This window comes from Alnus glutinosa, chromosome 2 (assembly GCF_958979055.1).
Source record: "Alnus glutinosa chromosome 2, dhAlnGlut1.1, whole genome shotgun sequence".
Classification (NCBI taxonomy): domain Eukaryota; kingdom Viridiplantae; phylum Streptophyta; class Magnoliopsida; order Fagales; family Betulaceae; genus Alnus; species Alnus glutinosa.
In genome coordinates, this window is record NC_084887.1 from 26771829 (window position 1) to 26798024 (window position 26196).

The 26196-nt window shown below is 35.6% G+C and overlaps 1 protein-coding gene across 1 annotated transcript; it reads right to left on the bottom strand.

Annotated features, from left to right (window-relative positions):
- Positions 1–16362: 16362 nt before the first annotated feature.
- On the bottom strand, positions 16363–20455 carry LOC133860424 (uncharacterized). The gene is made up of 6 exons (XM_062296035.1): positions 20330–20455; positions 20145–20231; positions 19405–19464; positions 18898–18970; positions 16507–16566; positions 16363–16423 (listed from the first exon to the last, which is right to left on the bottom strand). The coding sequence occupies exons 1-6, from the start codon at positions 20376–20378 to the stop codon at positions 16363–16365; spliced, it is 390 nt and encodes a 129-aa protein (XP_062152019.1). The 5' UTR covers positions 20379–20455.
- Between the last annotated feature and the right edge of the window lie 5741 nt (positions 20456–26196).

Sequence of the window (26196 nt, forward strand, 5' to 3'; positions counted from 1 at the left end):
CTGCCATGTAGGATTTGAGACAAGAGTCAGCATTGTAAGCGGGGTGATGTGGACTGTTGTTAAAAAAATGGACGGAATCCAAACAGATGTATCAACTTAATTTTTGGAAAAATTACATTTTAGCCCCCCAAATTATCATCCATTTTGCAACTAGCCCCACAAATTGCCAACACTCCGACTCCGGCCCCCCAAACTACCAAAACCTTTGAAAAATCCCCAATTTGGCGAAATATCTCCATATTACCATTGCCACGTGTCATTTTTCAATTAAAAATCATAAAAAAATTAAAAATTAAAAATTAATTAAAAAATTAAAAATTAAAAATTAATTATTTTTTTAAAAAAAAAATAAAAAAAAATAGAAAGGAGGGTGTTCATCGGCAACCACTCCCATGGGGAGAGGGGTGGCTTGCGAGCCACTCCCAGTGGCCCTGGGGTGGCTTTCGGGCCACCCCAAATGGATTTCAGGGTGGCTTTAGGGAGCAGGGGGTGGCACGCGGCCACCCCATTTCCCTTATTTTTAAAAAGATAAATAAATAAAAAATTAAAGTTTTTTTAGTTTACCTTTTTTATTTTATTTTTTTAGTTTTTAGTTTTTTTTTTTTTTTTTTTAAATATTTTTAATTGAAAAATGACACATGGCAGTGATAATATGGGGCTATTTCGCCAAATGGGTCATTTTCAAAGGTTTTGGCAGTTTGGGGGGCCGGAGTCGGAGTGTTGGCAGTTTGTGGGGCTAGTTGTAAACATATGGTAATTTGATGGCCTAAAATATAATTTTATTAAAGACAGATACCATCCTTGACACTTTTTAAAACCAAGGCAGCTATTTGATTCTTGTCCAAATCTGTGGAGCATTTAACCTTTTATAAAAAGATCAAAGCTTGGATCAAAATTCGCACATAACCCAAAGGCTGAAAACAAAACTGAGATGCCAAATCTTGCAGAAAACTAAGATATGAGGAGACACAATAAGAATAAGAACAGAAGGCAGAACGGGCTCTAAGAATGGAAGATGGATAGTTTGTTTGTTCATTTGTGAACGAGAGAGATAAGAGAGAGATGAGAGACAGACTGATAAATCCCTCATTCATTCCTTTTAATATATACTTAATGGGAGAAAGAACCCTGTATGCTTGTGGTACACATTTCTATATGTCAGCAAGCAAGCAAGCAAAAAACAAAAGGCCCTCTTGAAGTTGTCCCTTTAAATGCGTCTGTTGAGAAATAATCATTGATCAGCATGACTCTTTTTGCTGAGCTTGCTGATCACATGTATTTGCATATTGCTACAGTGGTGATTGACGGTTTGATCATCTTTTGCTATTGCCTTGACTTTTGTTAGTAAAGTGAAAATATGACTGTTTGAGGTTGGTGATCTATTTGTCGAAATAAACGGGGGCATCTCGGCACTCTTTTATTCTATGGCTGGTTTTTAAGGATGCCTTAGTTACTAAGCATCGAATGTGCAGATGGGGGTATGCAGGAAGCTCTCTTTGTGTGTTCTGTTATGGTTGTCATGAGAGCCAGGAACATCTTTTCTTTCAATGTAGTTTCAATTGGAGGATTTGGAGAAGGCTTATGGTTGATTGCTCCTTTTTCTGATTTTCCTACTGACTTGGAAAGTGTCGTTACTTGGAGTATCTCTAACCCAACAGGCTAGGAAAGGGATTGCAGGCCAACCTTGGCAAACTCTGTTTAATTAGGAGCTTGTGTTTATCACTTATGGCAACAGAGGAATGCTTTGCTGCATATTAATAATCCGAAAACTGAAGAAGCTATTGTAAAGCAAATCAAATGGGAAGTGCCTACTCGGATTCTTGCTAAGGGTTCTTTTAAAAGTCTTGAAAAGCATTTCATGCTTGCTATTCGGTGGAACTTACATAAGCTGTTGTAATTGTTGTTTGGTTTTGTTTCTGCCGATGTTGCAGTTGTTGTCCTGGTGTTTCCCTGTTTGAGGTGACCTTGAGCCAGTTTTCACTGGCCTGTGTAGATGGTTTTGAGCTTGTATAAAGTTTTTGATTCATCTAAAAAAAAATGGGGGCATGAATATTCTTGTTCCTTTTGATTTTAATTTTGAGCACCTAATATAGTGGGACGCGCAGAGTGATTTGCATTTTGCAACGTCTGCACACGCAGATGCAACATAGAAATTGCGGTTGGCTGAATGATCCTCCGCTTGTATGTGCTCACGGAGGTGACTCAACTAAGGCCTTCCCCCATGTTACCAAACTCACCTTTAAGTCCCACTACTAATGTTGTCCTACTTTTTCTTCTTCACAGATGGCTGCGTATCGTTTCAGAGTTTAATCTTATTACACGTGTTGTATAGTTTTATACCACGTGTTGTATGAACTGGATACTTAGTTACATGAGCTGGTAGGTATTCAGCTCACGTGTTGATTAGTTGTAATTCAGTTAGTCGATCAGTTTTGTAATCAGTTAGATAGTTTTCCTTACATTTACATGTATAAATATACTTAAGCATTGTATTCTATTCATTTTTAGTTAATGAGAATCAGTTTTCCAATTCTCCCATATTTCTCTCTTCTTCCGCACATTATACTTTCATCAAGATACTCTGTTTTCTAATATGGTATCAGAGCTGATCTAGATTTTTTTTTTCTTCTCTTTTAATTCTTCTTCATCAAACCTTCATTTCTTGTAATTCATGGATTCCTCATCTACGAATTCAGTTGTAGATGCTTCTAATCCATTTTACTTACATAATGGTGATAGCCCGAGCTCCACTCTTGTCTCTCAACAACTTGTTGGAGATAACTACAATTCATGGAGCAGATCAATGAAAATGGCGTTGATTGCAAAGAACAAGCTCTGTTTCATTGACGGCACGCTGCCTAAATCCACAGTTTCTTCTGATGATAGTTTTGCATGGTCTCGATGCAACAACATGCTGCTTTCTTGGATCATCAACTCGGTTTCGAAAGAAATCGCAGCTAGTATCATTTACATTGATACAGCTGAGGAGATGTGGAACGATCTCAAAGATCGCTTTTCTCAGCGCAATGGACCAAGGATTTTTCAAATACAGTAGGCAATCTCTGCTTTGACTCAAGAGAATCTCTCGGTGAGTTGTTATTCCACTAATCTCAAAGGTTTATGGGATGAGATTAACAATTACCGACCTCTTCCATCTTGCTCATGTGGAACTATGAAGAAACTCGTTGATTACCGTGATGAAGAATGTATCTTTCAGTTCCTTATGGGATTAAATGAAACATTCTCTCACATTCGAGGCCAGATACTTTTGATTGATCCTCTGCCTCCGATAAATAAAGTGTTTTCTCTTATTATTCAAGAGGAGCGTCAACGACAGATCATCTCACCTGTTGGTTCTCTGAATCACAATACTGCTGCTATGATGACCACTGCATCTCAGAATCAATCTCAAGGTTCTAAGATATCCACTCAAGGATTCACTCGCAAGGAGAGACCTAAATGCACTCATTGTGGCATTTTACGTCACACAGTCGACAAGTGTTACAAAATTCATGGATATCCTCCTGGTTTCAAGTTCACTAGAGGAAAATCCACTTCATCTGCTAATCAGGTGTCAGATTCTGATGTTCCTCAACTACCTATCACTAATGAGCAGTATGAACAATTGGTTTCTATGCTGAAGCAGCAACCTCCAGCTGAAGTTTCGGGATCTGTTAACAATGTTATCACTCAAGATCACCTCTTTGACATGGCAGGTAATCACTCTTTTTCATCTACTTCCTTTTCTTTAGACATTAAACATTTGGTTTTTTGTTCTTCCACATCTTTTGATGTTGCTTCAAAAATTTCTCCAAAAAACCCATGGATTATAGACACTGGAGCAACCGATCACATGGTTTGTTCTTTATCTTGTCTAACATCCATTACCTCAATTGTTTCTAAATTTGTTCGATTACCAAATGGCAAATATGCCTCTGTCACACATATTGGTACTGTCAAGATATCAGAAAATCTAATTCTTACAGATGTTTTTTGTGTTCCTTCGTTTTCCTTTAACTTGATTTCAGCAAGCAAACTTATTAAAGTTTTGCATTGCTGTCTAATTTTTTTGGCTGGTTTTGGTTTTATCCAGCATCTATCAAGTTGGAGGACGATTGGCATGGGTAGAGAACAAGGTGGCCTCTTTTTTCTAATGCATAATATGCAATCTTCTGCTTCTTTTTCCAATAAAGATTCTCAAGCTTTTTCAGTTGTTACTGATAGTCTTTGGCACTTTCGTTTAGGTCATCTATCTGATGTTAGACTTAAAATTTTGTTTCCTGATTGTACTCTTGTTTCAAATAAGTGTTGCTCAATTTGTCCTTTAGCTAAGCAACATCGATTACCTTTTCATGTTAGCACTTCTGTTTCTAGGCAGTTTTTTGATCTTCTTCATTGTGATATATGGGGACCTTTTTCTGTTCAATCTACTAATAATTCTTCTTACTTTCTTACTCTTGTTGATGATTATACACGTTTTACATGGGTGTATTTGATGCAAAGTAAGTCTCAAACCAGACCTATTATTCAAGCTTTTGTTGACTTGATTTCTACTCAATTCAATACTAAAATCAAATGTATTCGTTCTGATAATGGGACTGAGTTCAATATGGTTGATTTCTTTTCATCCAAAGGGATAATTCATCAATTAAGTTGTGTAGAATCCCCACAACAGAATGCCATAGTCGAACGAAAACATCAACATTTATTGAATGTTGCTAGAGCACTTCGTTTTCAAGCTCATCTTTCATTAAAATTCTGGGGTGAATGCATTCTTACAGCTGCCTATCTCATTAATCGCATTCCCACTCCCCTTCTTTCCAATAAAACTCCATATGAACTATTATATTCTGTTTCTCCTTCTTATACTCATATTCGTGTCTTCGGATGTTTGTGCTATGCTTCTACTATGACTAGACATCGCTCTAAATTTGATCCTAGAGCTCGTGCATGTATTTTCATTGGATATCCATATGGCATCAAAGGTTACAAACTATATGATTTACAAACTAAATCTATTTTTGTATCCCGAGATGTCATATTTCATGAAACCACTTTTCCTTTTTCTCATACTCCTATACAATCTTCAATATCCAATGATAATATCGTTTTGCCTCATTCTGTCATTCCTATTTCTAATGACATTCCTCATATTATTTCCTCAACACAGAATCCTCCTAGTGTCTCTCCTAATGTGTCTCATGAGATAACTTCTCCTAATGTTTCTCATGACATTCCTTCTCCTAGCGTGTCTCCTAGTGTTTCCCCTAATGCTACTCTTCGCAGATCTTCACGAATTCGAAACAAACCAAGTTATTTGAATGAGTATCATTGTCAGTTGGCTACCTCCTCTCTCCCATCCAATTCTATCCCAATGATAGATAATTCGGCAGGTATTCTTTATCCTTTATCTTCTTCTTTATCCTATGATAAACTCTCATCCAATCATAAGCATTTCAATTTACATGTATCATCTCATGTTGAGCCCAAATTTTATCACCAAGCCATTAAAGATCCTCTCTGGAGAGATGCCATGCAAGCTGAAATTTCAGCACTTGAACAGAATAACACTTGGGAACTTACCACTTTACCTCCACACAAACATGCCATTGGTTGCAAATGGGTGTTTAAAATCAAACACAAGTCCGATGGGACTATAGAACGGTATAAAGCACGTCTAGTAGCTAAGGGATACACACAATCCGAAGGGATTGACTATTATGAGACATTCTCCCCTGTGGCCAAACTTACAACCGTTCGATGTCTTCTAGCAATTGCTGCTGTTAAGGGCTGGTTTCTACATCAGCTTGACATTAATAATGCTTTTTTACATGGGGACTTGGATGAAGAAGTCTACATGTCTTTGCCACCCGGATATTCTAGCAAAGGGGGGTCTCAAGTCTGTCATTTGAAGAAATCATTATATGGTTTAAAGCAGGCATCTAGACAATGGTTCTCCAAATTTTCTAATGCCTTGCTCACTCACGGTTTCCTTCAGTCAAAATCAGACTATTCTCTGTTTACAAGGACAGTTGGTTCTTCATATATTGTTCTATTGGTGTATGTGGATGACATTGTGTTGGCAAGCAATGATTCCAATGCTATCTCAGAACTCACCCAGCTTCTTAATGCTCAATTTAAGCTTAAGGATCTTGGAACTCTCAAATATTTTCTTGGTCTTGAAATTGCAAGGACTCCTCAGGGTATTTCACTCTGTCAACGAAAATATGCATTGGAGATATTAGAGGATTCTGGTTTATTAGCAGCTAAACCAGTCAAATATCCCATGGAACCAAATGCAAAGTTTTCTCGTTTTGATGGTCCTTTGCTGGCTGATCCTACTAGCTACCGTAGACTTGTTGGACGTCTCTTGTATCTCGCTATCACTCGGCCTGACTTGGCTTATTCTGTACAGACCTTAAGTCAATTCATGGATCAACCTAGACAACCCCATATGGATGCTGCTCACCGAGTGCTTAGATACCTCAAACTTAATCCTGGACAGGGATTGTTTTATTCTTCTAAATCTGAGCTGCATTTGAAAGCTTTCTGTGATTCGGATTGGGCTGCATGTCCGGATACTCGAAGATCGGTCACTGGTTTTTGTGTATTTCTTGGAGATTCATTGATTTCATGGAAGTCCAAGAAGCAACAAACCATTTCTCGTTCCTCAGCTGAAGCTGAATATCGGTCAATGGCTTCTACATGCTATGAACTGATGTGGCTATCTTCCCTGTTGCCAAATTTCCATGTTACTCACTCTCAGCCTGCATTACTCTACTGTGACAGTCAGGCTGCCTTACATATAGCAGCAAATCCAGTTTTTTATGAGAGGACAAAGCACATAGAAATTGATTGTCATCTTGTTCGAGACCAAATTCAGAAAGGGTTGCTTCATACCTTGCATGTTACTTCCAAAAATCAGCTAGCGGATGTGTTTACTAAAACTCTTTGTTTTACTTTGTTTTCAGACATTTTGTCCAAGATGAACCTGTTAAATATATTTGCTTCATCTTGAAGGGGGGTTTCAGAGTTTAATCTTATTACACGTGTTGTATAGTTTTATACCACGTGTTGTATGAACTGGATACTTAGTTACATGAGCTGGCAGGTATTCAGCTCACGTGTTGATTAGTTGTAATTCAGTTAGTCGATCAGTTTTGTAATCAGTTAGATAGTTTTCCTTACATTTACATGTATAAATATACTCAAGCATTGTATTCTATTCATTTTTAGTTAATGAGAATCAGTTTTCCAATTCTCCCATATTTCTCTCTTCTTCCGCACATTATACTTTCATCAAGATACTCTGTTTTCTAATATATCGTATCGCACTTCGTTCTCATGTAGACTGCATTGAGATTGATGTTTATCGTTCCTCAGATGGGGTTTTGTTCGCGCTGCACGATAGGTACTTCTGGCTCCCTTGTTTTTGCTTTAAAATTTCACCCACTATCATCTAGTTTTGCTGATTTATCATCTTAATTACTGCCATTGTACATGAACAACCTCAAATCAATTAATCATGGAACTACCTTTGATAGCTAGGATGTTATGCGGGTGGAACTGGCCCACTGGGTGTGTCTGAGATTCGTATCTTATGATGTTTTTTAAGTTGTTTTATTACGGCAACATATTGTGGTTGGTATAGCTCGTTATACATGATCTGAATTAAAATATGGAAAATGATGTAGAGAGGAATCAGAATATCTTGGATGTATCAAAAATGATGGGAGACGTATGTTAAGTAATACAATCAGTACTTAATCGTGTGGGTTAAACACATTTAATATCATTCATGCACTTTTGTGCTCATCTGCTATCTTTTTGAATATTCCCTACTCTCCAGTATAGTAGTAAATACCATCCTAAAACATTCATACCTGATGAACAAAGGTATATTTGTATTGTTAACCAGTTTGACTTAACAAGAGACCATAGAGGCATTGAAAGGCTACCAAGTGAACATAGAAAATTTGATGCATTGGTGTGTAAAAGCGGAAGTGAGACGTATTACCCGTGGAGAGACATGGTGGCTGATGTGGACAATGAAACCCACGTGGAGTATAGATGGCCTGGTGAGAATGTGAATTCGATGGTGACAAGGCTTGCCAGGATAGAAGGTGAGGCTGAGGATGACATCGTGGAGTATGTGGATGCATGCAGCTCTAGGTGCTATACTCTTATAGTGTGAGACCAGGAGCCAAGGTGAGAAAAAATCTGATGGTAGGAAACTTCCTTATAAATGGAAGGTATTACCTCAAATTAAGTGTTTTCTTATCTCATAAAATTCCTAACTATGATTCCAATGTATTTAAATGGCAGACTCGAAGGACAGATGACCTCTTCCAGAGGCTGTGAATGAGAGGCTTCCGATGCAATCTTGTCTGCATACGCACAGCATGGAGGATAAATGTGGTGCCATTGTTTGCATCAAGAATACAAGCACTAAGGTCAGCTCCCTGTTACTGTACTATATAATGTAAAACGCTTATAAATATAGTGTGTATACATAGTAATGACCTTGTGAAAAATATGAGTAATTCTATATATAACATTTTTATCCAACAACTGTCTCACAACGTTGATGTAACGTACAGTCTCAACCAACTTTTAGAAATTTATTTATTTTTTTGTTAGCATTATGAAATAGTAGTAGAATAAAAATATGGTTTCTAACATTACTCATAAAATATAGATAAATCCATTTAACAAAAATTTTGCAGTACCAAAATAAAAATCAAAAGAGAACTTCGCATCATGCTTGTCTGTGTCAAGCAGGTACCATTCAGTTAGACGGGGAATTGATTTTTCCAAAGTGGTTCTGTTTGTGGGCGGAAGAGGGGATACAGATTTCGAGCAACTACTTGCTGGCCTCCACAAGACCCTTATTCTAAAAGGCTCCGTAGAATATGGCAGTGAGAAGCTTCTTCGCAGTGAACACAGTTTTAAAAGAGAAGATGTAGTTCCACAAGATAGCCCTCACATCAGCTTTGTAGAGGAGTGATGTGGAGTCCATGATATCTCGGCAGCTCTAGAAGCTCTAGGGATCAAGTGAATAAATTTTCCCTTTGTTTATCTTGTTTTCACTATCATCATTACTACTACTGTTTTTTAGGGTCTTTTATATATATAGATAACTCAAAGGTGAGAATGTGAATACATATACATACAAGTGGAATATATATCTAAATATTGTGTAAAAAAGTTTGAACTTCTGTAAGAATATACATGTAAGCTTTTCAAAAAATTCATCTTGTGCATATGACATGATCTTTAATTTGATTCGTAGATGTAACGACAAAGTCACCAGCAAATCAAATACTATCTACAACATTTATATGCATCCTAGATTTGGTTAGTGTGTACAGCTTGTTGGCCATTTTGGGCACTGAATGCAAGATGTATCACATATAATATTCTTTCATAATCTGGGGTCATAAATTTAGGATAGCTAATGTCTACTTATGGTGAATGGATCGGTGGCTGGTGTGCATGTGAACCAATGTTTCCGCGTTTTATCAAATAGTTAAGAAATTTTTCATAATGATGAATCAAATATTTATTACAACCCATTTTTCGCTTCCCAGCAGTATGGAAAAACTTACCACCTTACAATATGAAAGCATTTTTATGTGTTGAAATTATTGAATTGTATTGGCCAGCAATGCGTACACCTTAAAAGAAAGGCATTCCCTTGTTTAGTTTCACAAAGAAACTACTCAAATTACTAAAACTTTGGTTTTATTGGTAAGATTATTTAAACTCAATCTTCAATAACTTTAATAATTCATGTTGCAATATTAGTCTTAAAACAATTCAATTCTTCTTTGTTTGTAGGATTACCTGTATAGAAAGTCACATATTCTAGTCCACTATTGCTTTCGTTCCTAAGCCTTCCAAGTTCTCCAAGGTTCAAGCACTTATTGCATGTTCTGTCGCACACATAGGTCCACACAGACCTTGTACTCTTCTCCGCAAGCACATTTAACAGGAAGAGAAATTCCCTGGAACAACCAGAGGCTTTCATGAATGACGGGGACAATTATTTATGGAAAATGCAAATTGAGTCAATGAATTGCACAAAAAATGACTCATCCAAAAAAAAAACCCAAGTAATGGTGACTAATCTGACAGTCAAGCTTGACATTCCCTTCTTTTAAATTATCATTAATCTTCAGAGCCTTGACATTTCCAAGAAAGCGCACACACTTTCAAGTAAAAAAAAAAAAAAAAGGCGCAACCAAGTACACAGAAAATGCAAGAATGCATAATGTGCTAGATGAGTCTTATCTTTACCCATGTTCAAGCATAAAATCCTTCCATCTTTGGACACAGCTTTGGCAACTTTTATGGGCCATTTTGCCAAATGATCAAATAGTTTCTAAGGAACTGCGTAATTTCAGCAAAAGAAAAAGGCAAAGCTAATCACTCTATTTACCTTCAGTTTTTCAATTTGGTCTAGCAGAGACTGCAAGTACTCAGTTTCTCCAGCTTTATCTGATAAAAGGCCATTGTGTTCCTCTTCCAGGGTCTTTATATCCATTTCTCTTAGCTCTGGCTGTAGTCACCCACACATTAAGAGAAAGGCATAGTTGTGAACTTGTGTTTGTATAAGAAAATATGAATATAGGATGGATTAAGTGCCACCATTCAATTGACTTTACTTAAAAGGTTCAAATGCTCATCAAGTTTCAAAGAACCTTGTGTTGAACATTCCAAATTACTCCAAAACACAAAACAACTTATAAGCTGGTGCAGAAACAAGATGGTGGCATCTTCTGAGATCCGACATTTAGGCAACATATAGTTACATTCTACAAACATTTCTGCACTCTTGGGACAAAAGAGGATATAGATATTTCGGCACTACCATGTAACTAAAAGCAGTCTGACACACACAGTTGCACCCCTGTTTGTGCTGCTGAGAAAACAACTGACCTTAAAATCATTTGCCTTGCACTTAACTTGCTCAAGAAACTGCTTCGTCTGAAACATAAAAGAATGCATGTGCAAATATTCAAAATGATCGACTTTTAGTCAATAAGATTACTATAGGAAATATCAGCTTCCCTTTGGAATATTCTTCCTGCTATTCTCTCTCTTGTGTTTTTTTTTTTTTTTTTTGTGGGGTGGGACTGCACAATGCTAAAATATGACTGGAAATCTTGCAGACATTATATATCTTTTCTTCCACTATAAAAAACAGAAACATCCTATATATTTGCAGCAATTATACATCTTTTATTCAACTAGAAAAAAAAATAAATAAAATGCTCATGCTCTGAAAAAATCTATTTGAAGAAAATAACTAAAACTAAAACTAGGGAATCAGAAATGGCCACAACTTTTTGAATAATCATAAAGAAGCAATCTCTTCTACCTTCTCTTCAGATATTCAAAGCAGAAGATAGTTGAACTACCAAAAGTGATCCCAATCCACTTCGACTCAAATTGAAATACCACGTAAGATACTCATCACAAATACAAATCAAATTATGTTAGTGGCTTCAAACCTCCTGAATGCCACACCAGGATTAATTGAATATATCTAAAGTCTGCCACATAGAGAATCAATTTTCTTTTAAACAAAACTATGTTTGAAATGATGAATTGTTAGATATAAAAAGTTACTTTTAGGCAAGCAGTTAACCCACATGTGAGAAAGACAATAAATTCGAGAAAATTCAAATTACCTTGAATCAATAATGTGATTTACAGATAGCTAATTCCCTTATAGCAGAAATTAATGAAAAATTTACATGTGCGATAGAAGTTACTATACTTAGTGAAGTTATACAGTCAGTATATGCTGCACCAAATTAAAAAACCAGAATAGATCTAAAAATACGGTAGACTATAGTACATAAACAGGTAACCTTGCTGTTCTCCATAACAAGTTTGGATTTCATTCGTGATATCTCATCGAGGTTGGCTTTAGCAGAGTCTAATTTCAGCATCAGGTTCTTCTTTGCTCCATTCTCCTATTACTCCAAAGATAAAGTTATAACCCGCATCCCCATAAATATTATGATCAGAGGAAGGAGTGTTGTACCAGATTGTCCATAATGAGGTCGCTGTCAATAGTAGCCTTCCCTGCAAGAGAAGCCCAACATAAGAGGAAGATAAGGATGTCATATTCTAGGTAAAAAAATATCCTTCAGAAACTTAATTTCAAAACGTATGACTGCAACCTATAGACAGATTTTCTTTGCACCGTGGATCAAGTTTAATATCTTGAACAAAGGGTAGCTTCCCAGGTTGTACCAAATCATATTTCAGCTGTTTCATAACCTATTTCACACACCTTTCTAAATTTAAATGCTTCTCCTGATCTATTAACATATTATCTAGCATCCTTTAACCCTACTTCAGTAACCTAAAGATTTATTTGAGGTAAAAATTTAAATGCCAAACATTTTTTGCTACTGATTTTGTTAGGTTTTAGTATTGGCAAATTTAGTGTCAAAACGTGTTTAAAGATTTAGGTTTAGGGTTTAAGTCAGTTTTAAAGTGTGGTTCAAGACTTTGTTAAAATTGAAGATTCGAGAGCTTTGATCGCAACCTCGATCATATTGCATTTGATCGAGATAGTTTTTTAAGTTTCAATTTGACAATTAGAACATCTTGATCCCAAGCACGATCGAAGGGGGATCAAATGAGGTCATGAAGTCATTTTAAAGTTCAAGTTCCAGAATACCTCAATCGCAATCATGTTCGAAGAGGGTTCGATTTAGGTGATGAAGAAATCAAAATTCAAGTTCTAGAATGCCCCAATTGCAAGGACGATCGAACCACGTTCGAACGCAGCTGAATCTCGATGTTTCACAAGTCTCATAGAAAGCCTCAATTGCAATCACGATCAAAGCTTGTTCGATCGACGCTAAGCCATGGTGTTTCACATAATGCCTTAATTGTAGTCTTGATTGAACCTCATTCAATCAAGATGATCATATAAGTCATAACTGAGACCCTCAATTGCAACCTTGACCATCGTTCGATCGCCCTTATGCGATCTTTGTGAAACCCGAATGCTCGACCAATCGAGACTAATTCCCGTTCGATCGAGACAGCTGTAGCTTGTTTAATTCCTGAATTGACTTACTCATTAAACATCAATTTTCTTCCCTTCTATATAAGACCATTGAGCCACGATTTTCATAAGGTGTGGAGGCACTTGTTTAATATTCATGGAAAGATACTAAACCTTCCTAAGCCTATATTGAAACACAAACCTCTCCTTGATTCTCATTAAACCACACAAAAGCTTTTAGCCATCAAAGTTCAGGGTTGTAAAGGAAATTTTATAAAAGAAAGGCTAGAGTTATGGAGCTACTGCGGTAGAAGACAAACGGGTCGTTTATTAGGTACAAGTCAGGTTCTTTACTGCAAATGTTTTGTAAGTATAAGACCAATTGTAATTAGTTATTCTATAGTGGATATTTTTTTTGGGGTTGGTTGCCCCTCGGGTTGTTGTACTTTTGAAGAGCTCTTCAAAAGGTTTACACTTCTTCAGCAAAATTCCTATATCAAATTCATTTTATGCTTTATTTGATTTTAGTGATTGTGGTTGTGGAATTTTTATTTGGTGGTGATTATTACAAACAGCTATTCACTCCCCCTCTAGGTATTGTTTGGGGTCTGTGTGAGTTTTTCATATTTGATACTTCTTCCAAGACTGAATGGTTAAATTACCATAACCCATTGATGTGTGAGTAACTTACCAATCAAATATAAAAGAAAAAGAAAAAGTTAATGATGCTCCTTCTACTCTTCCCTAAGTTCAGGAAAAAATCAATGGTTTGCATTTTCATTGATGTAGGTGCAATATATAAAAAATAATTACCAACTAATGTTGTAGAAGAGTTCCAATTAAAGAGATCAATTTTAACTAACTGAATACAATCCCCGATGACCATTTTACTTTGAGGAGAACTTCAAAGGCCAAAATAAAATAAAGGCGGGGCTTAGGTAAGAAGTTCACAACAGCCTAAACTACAGTAAAAATTCCAAGATCCATACCTTCAGTTTGACCTGTTTGCTCATCAATTCTTCCATTGACCTGTATAAAGTCCAATTAGTAGTTTATACTATGATTTGTTATCTGATAGAACTTAAAAACTCTTTCCTGAAAGAAAATCCAAGAAAGATAATTGAAGAAAGCAAAAAATCCTAAAAAATAGTATCATTAACAAACAACACTTCATGTAGTTTAAGGGAAAATTATTTTAGAGGTCTATGGGATTTAACCTTTTTCAAATTGCTCCCAAGGGTTTAATATTTGTTAAATCATTCCTTTAAGGTAAACGCCGTTATCAAATCACTCACCACGTACGTATGAAGCTATTAGGGTTTTTAACAGAGAAGTGTGACAAGTAAGCTTGTGGCCACGTCAAAGCAAGTAATTTATTGACATGTATACCCGTTATTGAGTCAGAAATAGTTAACTTCTCTATAATATTTTTAAAAAAATGTCACATCAGAAAGGAAAAAAAGAAAAGACCAAAAAACAAAAAACCCGACATGGTTAGGGGTGGCTAAACCACCCATCTAGCCTTTGAGTGTGGTTGAACTACCCCTCTAAGCTTTTGGAGGTGGTTCACAAAAAAAAAAAAAAAAAAAAAGGTTGGTTGGTGGGTGGGTGGCTCTCTAGCCTTTGGGGTGTTTGAACTACCCCCAAGAGGTGGACAAACCAATTGACTTTGCTACATCATTTAAAAAATGTCACATAAAAAAAACAAAAGACAAAACAAAAAAAAGAAAAAAGAAAAGTTCTTTGTTAAGAAAAGTAAGGTGGTTGGAGGTGGCCAGACAACTCCGTCTGGCCTTTGGGTGTGGCCAAACTATCCCCTCAAGTCTTTAGAGCCGATTTGGACAAAGCCTATATCGGGTGGTCAAGCTTCCTCAAAACTGGTATTTAGGGGTGGTCCAACCACCTCTTTTGAGGCAGTCAATTAAACCACCCCTTCAAGCCTTTGGGGTGGTTAAACTACCATTTTCAAACCTTTGGGGGTGGTTAGGACATCCCCTTAAGCTAGTTTTGGGGTAACCTAACACTTTAATGGCCTTTAGGGTTGTTGAGCCACCCTTGAAACTGGCATTTGAAAATGGCCAAACCACCCTCAAAGGCCAATTTTATGGTATGGTGAAACTAATTATTATTGACTCAACGATATGTACACGTGCTGATAAATTACTAACTTTGACGTGATCACAAGCCTACATGTCACTGTTTTATGTTAAAAACCCTATTTCATGTGTACAAAAAGAGTGATTTTACAACGAAGCTTACCTTGAGGAGTAATTTGATAAATGTTAAACCCTAGGAAGCAATTTGAAAAAAGATTAAACCCCATGGACCTCTACAATAATTTTACCATAGTTTAATTTTTTAAAATCACCAGTTGTCTTAAAAGTTTAGACTTTAGGAAAAAGTAAATTTAATTGTTTAATTAATATTCTAATCACGTATGAGCCCAAACACTCAATCAATAAATGAGGTTTAACACATGAAATATTTAATTGAAATTGAGAGTTACTACAAAAACAAAGTTCAAAATCAAAACCATTGCTCTGATACCATGTCAAATTATCAGCCGTCCCAATAGCTCAAATTAATAAGAAATGGTGAATTTAATTAAAATTCTAACAAGTTCAAATATATGTAGTTGAGAATACATGATGTAAAACCTAAAGTCTAAACTAAAACGATATAGCAAATCAATAGAGAGAGAGAGAGAGAGAGAGAGAGAGAGAGAGATATGCTAGATCTAAGCAAAAATCAATATCCATATTCCACAAAAGTGCATTCAAGAGAGGACTAGTAAAAGGAAGAGTTTAGGACAAGATACCAGGGAAATCAAGTACAGGCATTCAGCAAATACACAATCACAATATTTTGTGGGCTTGTGGATACAACTACACATGCACAGAGACACGTACACATCAGAGTCAGCCCGGTTATCACCTAGAGTATGTCTGTTCAGTGTACTATTTCAATGTTGGAAAATAATTCCTCAGCCTGTTCTTCGATTTAAGTTTTCCCAAAAATCAAAAAGTGAGGCACTGTACAATATGCTACTAAAGCAATTTAGAAAGAGCTCCAAAAAACACACTGCAGCTCTTTATTACCCTCTGCTGAGTCCAATTGGGCTCATAAGTATGATATAAAAGATTAAGGGGGAAAAAGAAGTGAAAAAAGTCTGATGTAGAGGAAAGTACTAAATCACGCTCTTCCAGTTCTCTGCTAAGTTTTTGAGACCTGACCCAATCCTAACAAAAAATTAAGAAGATCGACCATGAATTGAAGGTTGGAGTGTTGAACATAGAACATTAAAACTTACAAGAAGAGTACTATCAGAATCAAACCTGTTGTTGCCGTAATTTGGCATTCATATCCTCTGCAACCTTGGTGTAGTAAGTGCTGTTATTGTGTACAAATTGCATTGATAATCGTTAAACAATATTTCATGCACTTCAATTGTTGCAGGTTGTGCTTTGAATTACCTCTTCTCCATAACTTTGGCCGAAAAGTTGGCTCTTTCTTGTCGAATAAGCTCCAATGTCAGTTTATTAATGAATCAAGCTTAAAACCAAGAAAATAGCACATCGGTACCAAACTGTTTGTCCAGTTACTAATCAATCATGTGACATACATCTTTATATGTCAAAAAAATAAAAAACTGTATGTGGTACCCCTTATATGCAAACCATTTCTACGTTTCAAAGACTAGAATAAGGTTATTGAGTTGTTAACGATCATGATTCTCAAATCAGTTTCTCCTGTTTAACACCCCTATTTACCCCTCTCGAGGTAGTCCACTGAAATGTAATAAAAGTAACCTTCGATGAAACATGTTTATTATTCACGTACTTAACAGGAAATTTGGGATTTAGAATGCCTTGAGTGGCGGGTTGTCCTTCTTGTACAAAACTAAAGTATCTCTCTTCTTTTCCTTCTTTCTTTTTTGTCTTTTTGTGCAATTGTTAAGTTCTACGGTACTCAAATGAACCTTTGTGCTCTGATTATACAATTAACAGCTAATTGATAATTCTTCAGCAACTCCTGTAACTGTAAGATCTTCCTGTTCACCGTCACCATTCATAATCTTTTTCATATAATAAGACAAACAGATTCCAAAATCTCTACAACTTTGTACTACGAAGAATCTAACTATGTACAGAAGAAGCCAATCACTACAAAAAACTCTACAATTGGCCGCGTGTCTACAATACCTATTATTGTAGACACGCGTCCAATTAGCCACGTGTATACAGTACACGTGGCTAGAAGGGGGCGCATCACAGTTGGCCGCGTGTAATTAATTACACGCGGCCAACTGGACACGTGTAATTTATACACGCGGCCAATTGGCCGCGTGTATTTTTTACACGCGGCCAGTTGGCCGCGAGTATTTTCTACACGCGTCTAAGTAGCCACTTGTTTTAAATACACGTGGCTAATTGTTTTTATCAAATATAATATATATATATATACACGTATAATAGAGGCCACGCGGCCAGAATTTGCGAAGGTACGTAGCAGTCAATTCCCGCGCGCCACTGAACATGAGTTTCAAATGAAAAAAAAAAAAAAAAAAAACGTTAAATATACATGTTCTCTCTTTCTCTGTATCGCTCTCTCTCTCCTCTGTATCGCTCTCTCTCTCTCTCTCTCTCACGGTGTGTTCTCTCTCTCTCTCTCTGTCTCTTGCTCTCCCTCTCTCTCTCTCTCTCTCTCTCTCTCTCCTCTGTATCGCTCTCTCGCACTCTCTCTCTCTCTATCTCTCGCTCTCTCTCTCTCTCTCACGGTGTGTTCTCTCTCTCTCTCTCTCTCTCTCTCTTGTATCGCTCTCTCTCTGTCTCTCGCTCTCCCTCTCTCTCTCTGTCTCTCGCACTCTCTCTCTCTGTCTCTCTCTCTCTCTCTCTCTCTCTGTATCTCTCTCTCTCTATGTATCTCTCTGTCTCTCGCTCTCTCTCTCTCTGTATCTCTCTCTCTCTCTACTGAACTTGTTCGTACGTGTGTTTTCCTCATCTTTCTTCTTTCTTTCTTTTTCTTTTTTTTTTTTCAGTTATTATATTTTTTTCCTCTAAAAATAAAGAATTAAATTAAAAATACAATCAATTTTTTAAAAAATAATTAAATACAGATTTAAATTAAATAAAAAATTATTTTTTAATTTTTTTAAAAAAACATATTGCCACGTGTATAATAATACACGCGGCCAACAGTTGGCCGCGTGTATTTTAATACGCGTGGCCAACTGTTGGCCACATGTATTTTAATACACGCGGCTAATTGTGCAGTTAGTCTCAACCAGATTTATCGCGTGTATTTACGTGGTCACTTGCACGCGGTCAACAGTTCGTCATGTGTATAGTGATTGTACACATGGCGAACTGCAAGTGGCGAAAAATAATTTTTTTTTTTTGTAGTGAGTACAGAAATAATGACATTAAGAAGTAGAATATTACAATCGCATAACCATACCAGGTAAAAAAGGAAGTATAATTATGACATAAGATCACTCTGTCATCTTTCATATATCTGACTACCAATCTATGTACATCTTATTGTACAGTTGGTACATTGAAGGAAGAGTGGCTAGTGAGCAGGTGCCTATGTTGCTACACGTATTAGCTCTCCATTTAAAAGCATGGCACAGATATTAAGCAAGTTAGTGGACAGAAAAAAGGGACAGCATCCCTAGAATGCTAAGCATCACTTTTTCCAGGAATGGAGAAAAGTACGTCATAACAAAATAAGAGGCTCTCTTCTTTCAAATATTAATTACTTCTTTGTATATGTTTCAGAGATATCTTGAGCAACACATGGATTTACGACTAGAGGCTTGAACATAGACGTGTGCGCACGCAGACAAAGGGGACGGGGGCACCTGCGTAAGTGTGGATGAATCAGACTCCAGAGAGGCAATCTTTCTCTGTTTTTCCAAAATCTGGGAGCATATTTTGTTAGAATATGTAAACATATTATATCATACTAACATGCGCAGCGAAAATAAATAAAATGACAAGGATCTAGGCTTATCTTTAGCCATATTTGCTCAAGCATTTCCACGATCCTTCTGAAGAACAAGAAAAGTTATTTGAGGAATCTTCTAACCTATGCCTATGATTGAATTGCCGTACTGATGGTGTACACAGACTGTTTATTTATAGGTTAGGTCAGGGACTCTCAAATATGGTAAATACCGTATTGTTCCTCCCATCAAGGAAACAATATTATTAATTGATTTTTAAATCAATTAAACGATTCCATTACGGTAATCTAAATTAATAGAAATTACCATAACCAAAATACCGTATATTATATTTATAATAAATATAATAAACACCGTATATGTGGCATATAGGCCATATATGGAGATAATATCTTACATATTTGACCCTTTGCCTTCATCATTAGGTCAGTATCTTCTTGGAGCTGCTTTGTTTCAGATTTTGCTGAAAAATAATGATAAAAAGCTTAGAATGTTAGCAAACAAGGATAAAAATTAGACAGCTTTAAGAAAGAGATGCATGTCATATGTTTTTCATTCCAGAATTCAATAAATTTATCTAACTCGAATGCTGAAATGAGGACTGCAGAATAACAACAATAATATTGATGATGATAATAATAGCAATAACAACAGCAATAAATACAATATAACAGTAATAGGCATCCAAAAATAACTGCAAAATTATAAAAAACCAAAAATAGTACTCATTCCAAACTACTTTGTAAATAATCATGCTTGAAAACCTTAATCATTGATAAATAAAACAAAAAGGAAAAGCAAATAGCACACAGAGAGTACAGAATCAAGAAGGCCTTTAATAGTTCCTAAGAAATTAAATCTCTCCGTATACCCTAGATTAAACAAGCCAAAGGAAGTTATATAAAACCCTATATCACCGGCAAATTTATGTTTACTTTTCAAGATCTATTAAGATTCCTTACAAACTATTCATTCTTTTAACCAGACAACATACTACAAAATGTTTGGCTTAATATGCATTAGAATTTTTCAGAAAAATCAGTACAGAACATATTCACATACAATGAAACTGTATACAAATAAACATGCATTCATACATACATGTAGGAAAACAATGTGAAGAAGATAATTAAGCACGCTGACCAGAATTGAGATCTTTTTCCATGGTTTGAATAGTGGTTAACTGCATTTGCTCTTCGACAGAAATCTTCGCCGCTTGATCCTCCACATCTTTCAATATTCATTCCAGTCATTGTTACAAATCGCTGTACACTCTCGAACTCATTTAATTACTTTTCTGATTTTAAGAGAGAGAGAGAGGGAGGCACCGTTCATCTGAGAGCGCAGAGTCTTCATGTACTGCAAGTACTCGTCCATCTGCGAATTCACAGAGAAATGCAATTCAGACTAAAATTCTGTTCTTCGAATTGGAACCAAAATTGGTTTAGCTGAGAGAGAAAGGGAAAGATTCTATTTAATTTGATCAAACCAACCTTATGATTGCTCCAGAGAGAGAGAGAGAGAGAGAGAGAGAGAGAGAGAGAGAGAGAGAGAGAGAGAGAGAGAGAGAGAGAGTTTTTAGCCTTTTAGGTATTTGGGAAATGGGTAATAGAAGAATGGAGAAGATTTTGGAGGGAAAAAGCAGTTTTATAGTAGTACGCGCACAACCGCTACGTCGTCTTCCGATTACGGTAATTTGAAAAATATATACGTACGCGCACAACCGTTACGTTGTAATATATATATATATATATATATATATATATAAAGACAATTGATCGGGATATGATGATGCACCCCGAAACACATGATGACTGGACAATTTATCAATATATAATCAATGATCATGCACTCCAAATCACATAACGATTGCGAAATTGATCAGTATGTGACCATGTACCCTGAAGAATATTAAAGTGGGGTAATTGGTCAAGTTTGCGGCCATGTACCCCAAGTCTAGATCGGGCAATTGACTAGCATGCAGTCATGTATCCCGAATTATACCGAGCAATTTTGTCATGAACCATAAATTATATTGAGCAATTGATCATGGACAACATATTAGATTAGATTACATCGGACAATTAGTTATATGCCCCACTCACTCACTCAAAAAACTTAAATTGGACACATTCTAAAGAGAGGAGATTTTGGTGTGAGAAACAAGCCGAAACTCGACTCTATTTATAAACTTTCTCTAGTAGTTACAGTGCTTGGTCAACTGAGAATTGGGCTCGATCAACCAAGTTCTAATGAGACTACGGACGTTGAGGAAAAAGCAATGGACTTCATATTGAGGTTGCCCAATAATTTAACGAGTACGGATCTTATGAGACTACAGATATTGATGAAATGTTACTATTCCTTCTTGGGTTATCACTCTTAGATTCTGAATTTTTTATAAAGAAAGAAGAATGTAATACCCCGATTATTAATTAGGGTTAACTGAACTTTAGATCGGCAAATGGGTTAAATAAGGATTGTTAGAGTTCTTTTGAAAAGAAAAATCTTGACTTTAGTTTCAGTTGAACATTTGAAGTGGGATAGTCGAACGTTCGAGTCAAACCCTAGTGTCGAAAGTTCGGTGTTGGATGCCTAAACACTTGACCGTTGTCCCGTAGCACATCCCAGACGATCAGATCGTGTGTCACAGAATACACCAAACATTCGATCAAACAGCCGAATGTTCGCTCAAAACCCTAAGACCATTGAATAAACAGTACACACCAAACATTCAACAAAAGTAGACCAAACGGTTGACAAGTGGCAAAATTGTGTAAAAGCAGCTCATCCTTATTCTCAAACGTTTGGGTCAGTAAATACCACTCCCCTCTGCCACTTTAGCTTATTTACACACCCTTCCAATAAGTTTTCTTCTAGAAGTAATGTGAGAGAGTACCTTGGTGGAGAAGTAGTATTCTTGGCCCTTTCTGCTTTTAAGAAAATAACTTTCCTATCCCAACTTGTTTGATTTGTTGTTTTATGTTGTTGGTTTGTTTTCATAGCATAAGTTCTTAGGTTTAATTGTTTAAGCCTTTTAATGGTGTTGTTGGCTGTAACACTAGCTTAATGATGGATTAACATATTAATGATGTTGAATGTATCTTTTTCTACATGGGCTCATTATTTTGGCTTATGACTTTGTTATAGATCATGTTAAAACCTGAGGACTTGCCTAGAATATGTTTTCTAACGTTTTGGTTCGGAAATAGGTCTTTGCCAAGCACCAAATGTTCGACCCTGCTTTGGGTTAACGTTCGATGTCAATACCGAACGTCCAACCTCTTATGTTTGAACGTTCGACGGTTGAGCAGTGAGCCTATTTTGAGCATATTAAAGTTTAGGGCTTGTTTTAGCTCGAATTTATAACTAATGGTTGGTTTTTTTTTCATATTTTAAAGTTGTGAAGCCTCAAGTGGATTTTATGGAAGTACCCTACGATATAAGTGAGTAAAACTAACACTGATAGTTGTTATTATTTTCTTCCCGCATAGCATGACTATTTATGTATTTTGAAATGCCCTAGTGAAATTAATTAATTTAATGGTTTGTCTCCAGCCATATTTCCTACAGAACAAGATTCAGGGATCTCACTCTCTCATAAGAAAGCCTGCAATATAAGACTTTGGGGTAATTACCTTTTTCCCCCATGAACTACCAAAAAATGCGCAATGCCCCCATGAACTACCAACTCGACCAAAATAGAGCATTCAACTACCAAAGACAACCATTTTCCCCCCTTCCGTCAGTCAAAGGGGTTAAAACAAACGGTCAACGGGTCATGTGCCGTTTTATATGGGGGCATGTTGGAAGATGATGGTAGTTCATGGGGGGAAAAGAGGAAGATGGTGGTAGTTCATAGGAGGAAAAGAGGAAGAAAATGAAGGTAAAACGGCGTGTGACTGACAGAAGGGGAAAAAATGGTTATCTTTGGTAGTTGAATGCTCTATTTTGGTCGAGTTGGTAGTTCATGGGGACATCGCGCATTTTTTGGTAGTTCATGGGGGGAAAAGGTAATTACCCCTAAGACTTTTCACTTACGTATAGAAATAACTTACTAATTTAAAAACCCACAATCTCAAAATCAACCAGAGCAACTAAAACATCATAACATAGATAATTCTCACAATTTTACGGTCAAAGACCAGTCATCAACATAACATAATATTACAAACCAAATCAAAGAGTCATAAAATCACATAAGGTTTCAAGGCCTAGTCTTAAGAAGGTAAAGCAAATGTACATGTGTTATGTTATGTTATGTTTCTTCACATGGCTTATATGTTATCTTGATCATCATATACATGTGTTATATAGGGATTGTCATCTAGGTAAATTTAGACGACCGAGTCTTGAGCCTACAATAAGTGACAAAGGAACTAATTATGGGTTATTGGGATTAATCAACATGAAAAACCAAAATAGATATCATGTTCAAGGTTTCGTGTATTTGTTTCCATTATTTTATGCTTTCTTGAAGTGCATTAACTTACTAGATACTATGCTAAATACTTTGAGAAAAAAAAGAATTAGAGAAGACACCATACATAACTTGTTTATGGAAATCAATATCAATAGCTTAAGGAGTAGATATCATGTCCTTAGGTTGGCAAACATTAAGTATCTAAATCTAGTTTGTAGCATTGTGCAAGTTATTTACTTGAAAGAAGATGATTAGTGGTAAATATCAAAGCCTTAACTTATTTTCTTTCAAGCCTTTCATTTGTTTATTTTATTTTATTTTTTATCTTCGGCCACCTACCACCCACATGGCCCAAGGGCGAAACCCTTTTTTCCCTCTCTCTCTCTCTCTCTTTGGACTTGTAAGGTGGCCGAACCACCCCCAAGGACCAAACCCTCATCCTTTCTTTATTTCTTGCTTTTTCTTATTCTTTTTTTTTTCTTAATTTTTCTTTTTCTCTCTCTCTCTCTCTCTCTCTCTCTCTCTGGCCTTGTAATGTCGCTGAACCACCTCAAATGACCAAACCCTCACCCTTTCTTTCTTCTTCTTTTTTTTTTTTCCTCTCTCTTTGGCCTTGTGGAGTGGCTGAACCAACCCCTGTTTGGCCACCCTTTGGCCAAAATTTGGGGGTGGGGGGCATTTTGCCCTAAGCCACTCCTTCATATATTTCATTTTCTTTTTCTTTTTTCTAATATTTTAAACTTTTATTTTATTTTTAAATTTTATTATTTTTTTTAATTGAAAATATGACACATAGCAAGAGTATTATAGGAATATTTCAACAAAAATAGTATTTTTGATACTCTTTGGTAGTTCGTAGGACTTGAGTGATGTACTTGGTAATTTATGGTGCTACTTTAAAAATGGCTGATAGTTTGAGGGGCCTTTTTATAATTAACCCAATATTCTTATACATTACCATATTGCCATATTTGTGATGGAATATTTTCATAATATTCTCAATATATTATAGAAATATTATCCACATATTATGGTAATATTTGCTACCGTATTAGCTATTGTAAATATGCTAGGAATATTTTGTGATTTCTATAATTATTGTACCCCATTTTTCTTTTTCTTTTTTTTCCTGGTGTCATTATATTATACATTTTTCAATTAAATCATAAATACAACCTTCTCTTTCACAGTTTTTTGTGATGTCTTTTTCTTCACTTAATAAGGAAAGAATCTTCTTAAAAATCATTAATCATCCTCAAAATATAGAGCTAGCTAACTTTTTCATTTTATTTCCTTGTCCATATATTTTTTCATGTATGCTTCTCCTTGTATCTTTCTCCTTTTATAGATCTCTACTTGCAAAGCTATAAATAAACCAGTCCGTTCGACAACCTACTTGATACCTGCTTGGTTTATCTTGATCTGAACTCGAGCTTGATACTGTAGAAACCCACTCGTTACTGTTGAGACTCATTCGATTAATAAGTGATATATACCCAACTCGCTTAACAAAATTTGATACCCAACTCGCTTAACAAAACTTGATAGGGACTCGTGAACTCAACTCGTTTAAAGCTCGACCAGATCATTCGCCCGGCTCGTTAGCTCGTTCGTGTATGTATGTACGTATGAGTGTATACATACACACACACACACACACAAAAATATATTAATATATTACCAAAAATGAGTTATATAAATTTAAGCATGTATATTAATATTAAGTAATATATGTTATATATGTTCCTTAATAGTTAGTTATATGTGTATGTATTAGATAACATATTAACTAGTTAAGTAATTATAGTATAACATATTAATTATAATACTTTGATAATAGTATTTAATATGTTAAACTAACATATTAAATTATTAATAGTCAACATATAACAATATATATTAAGTTATTATCACACATGGTTAACAATAGTTATATATTATATTTATATTATAGTTACTTAGTTATAGAGTACATTAGACTTATTACTTGCTCACATTATACATATACTATATTTTATACTCTCTAGTTATATAATAGCTTAGCTTGAGCTTTAATTGAGCTGAGCTTGTCGAGTAATCCAACTCGGCTCGAATGATATTCTCAATGAGTTCGAGCTTGAATTAGCCTGAGTTTTTAAACGAGCCGAGCTTGGCTCATAAACGAGTTCATAGCTCGGCTCGAGTTCGAGCTCGACTCATAAACGAGCAAGTCTTGAAATTTTAAAGCTCAGCTCGGTTTGATTACAGCCCTACCTAGGGTCATCTCGATAAAATTTAAGGTTTAAGTCGATAAGTTTAAGTGATGCTCTTTTCTTATATTTAAATATTAATTAAAATAAATTTATTTTAATATATATATATATATATATATATATATATATATATATATATTTAACAGTCAATTAGAACACTTTCTTCTATTTGTAAAAATGTATTTTAAAACTTTTTTTTAATAACTTATTAAATATAGAATGACTTATCACTTTATCCAAAGACATGCAATAATAAGATTTAAAGAAAAGTAAAGAGTAAAAAAAGGAAATAAGTTATATAAAGATTGATGTGTAATAGAGCATAATGCAGAAAAAATTGTTGGACATTGAAGATTCACCGATGGTGTAATTCTATCTATTATACATAACGCAAACAATGACAATTTATGCACTTAGAAAACTTTTCATATTTTTCTAAACATTCAATTCAACTAAACGTTGGAGAAAAAATTATATAGTTGGATTAGTTTCATGAATGTAAAAATGAGGCTTTTAAAAA

What these genes read in the sequence shown, in the direction of transcription:
- LOC133860424 (XM_062296035.1), bottom strand. Translation starts at nt 20,378, where the DNA reads ATGGACGAGTACTTGCAGTACATGAAGACTCTGCGCTCTCAGATGAAC. An exon ending in TCTGCGCTCTCAGATGAACG is followed by an intron (nt 20,232 to 20,329) that starts GTGCCTCCCTCT and finishes GAATATTGAAAG; the next exon opens with ATGTGGAGGATCAAGCGGCG. An exon ending in GCCAAAGTTATGGAGAAGAG is followed by an intron (nt 16,424 to 16,506) that starts GTAATTCAAAGC and finishes ACACAATAACAG; the next exon opens with CACTTACTACACCAAGGTTG.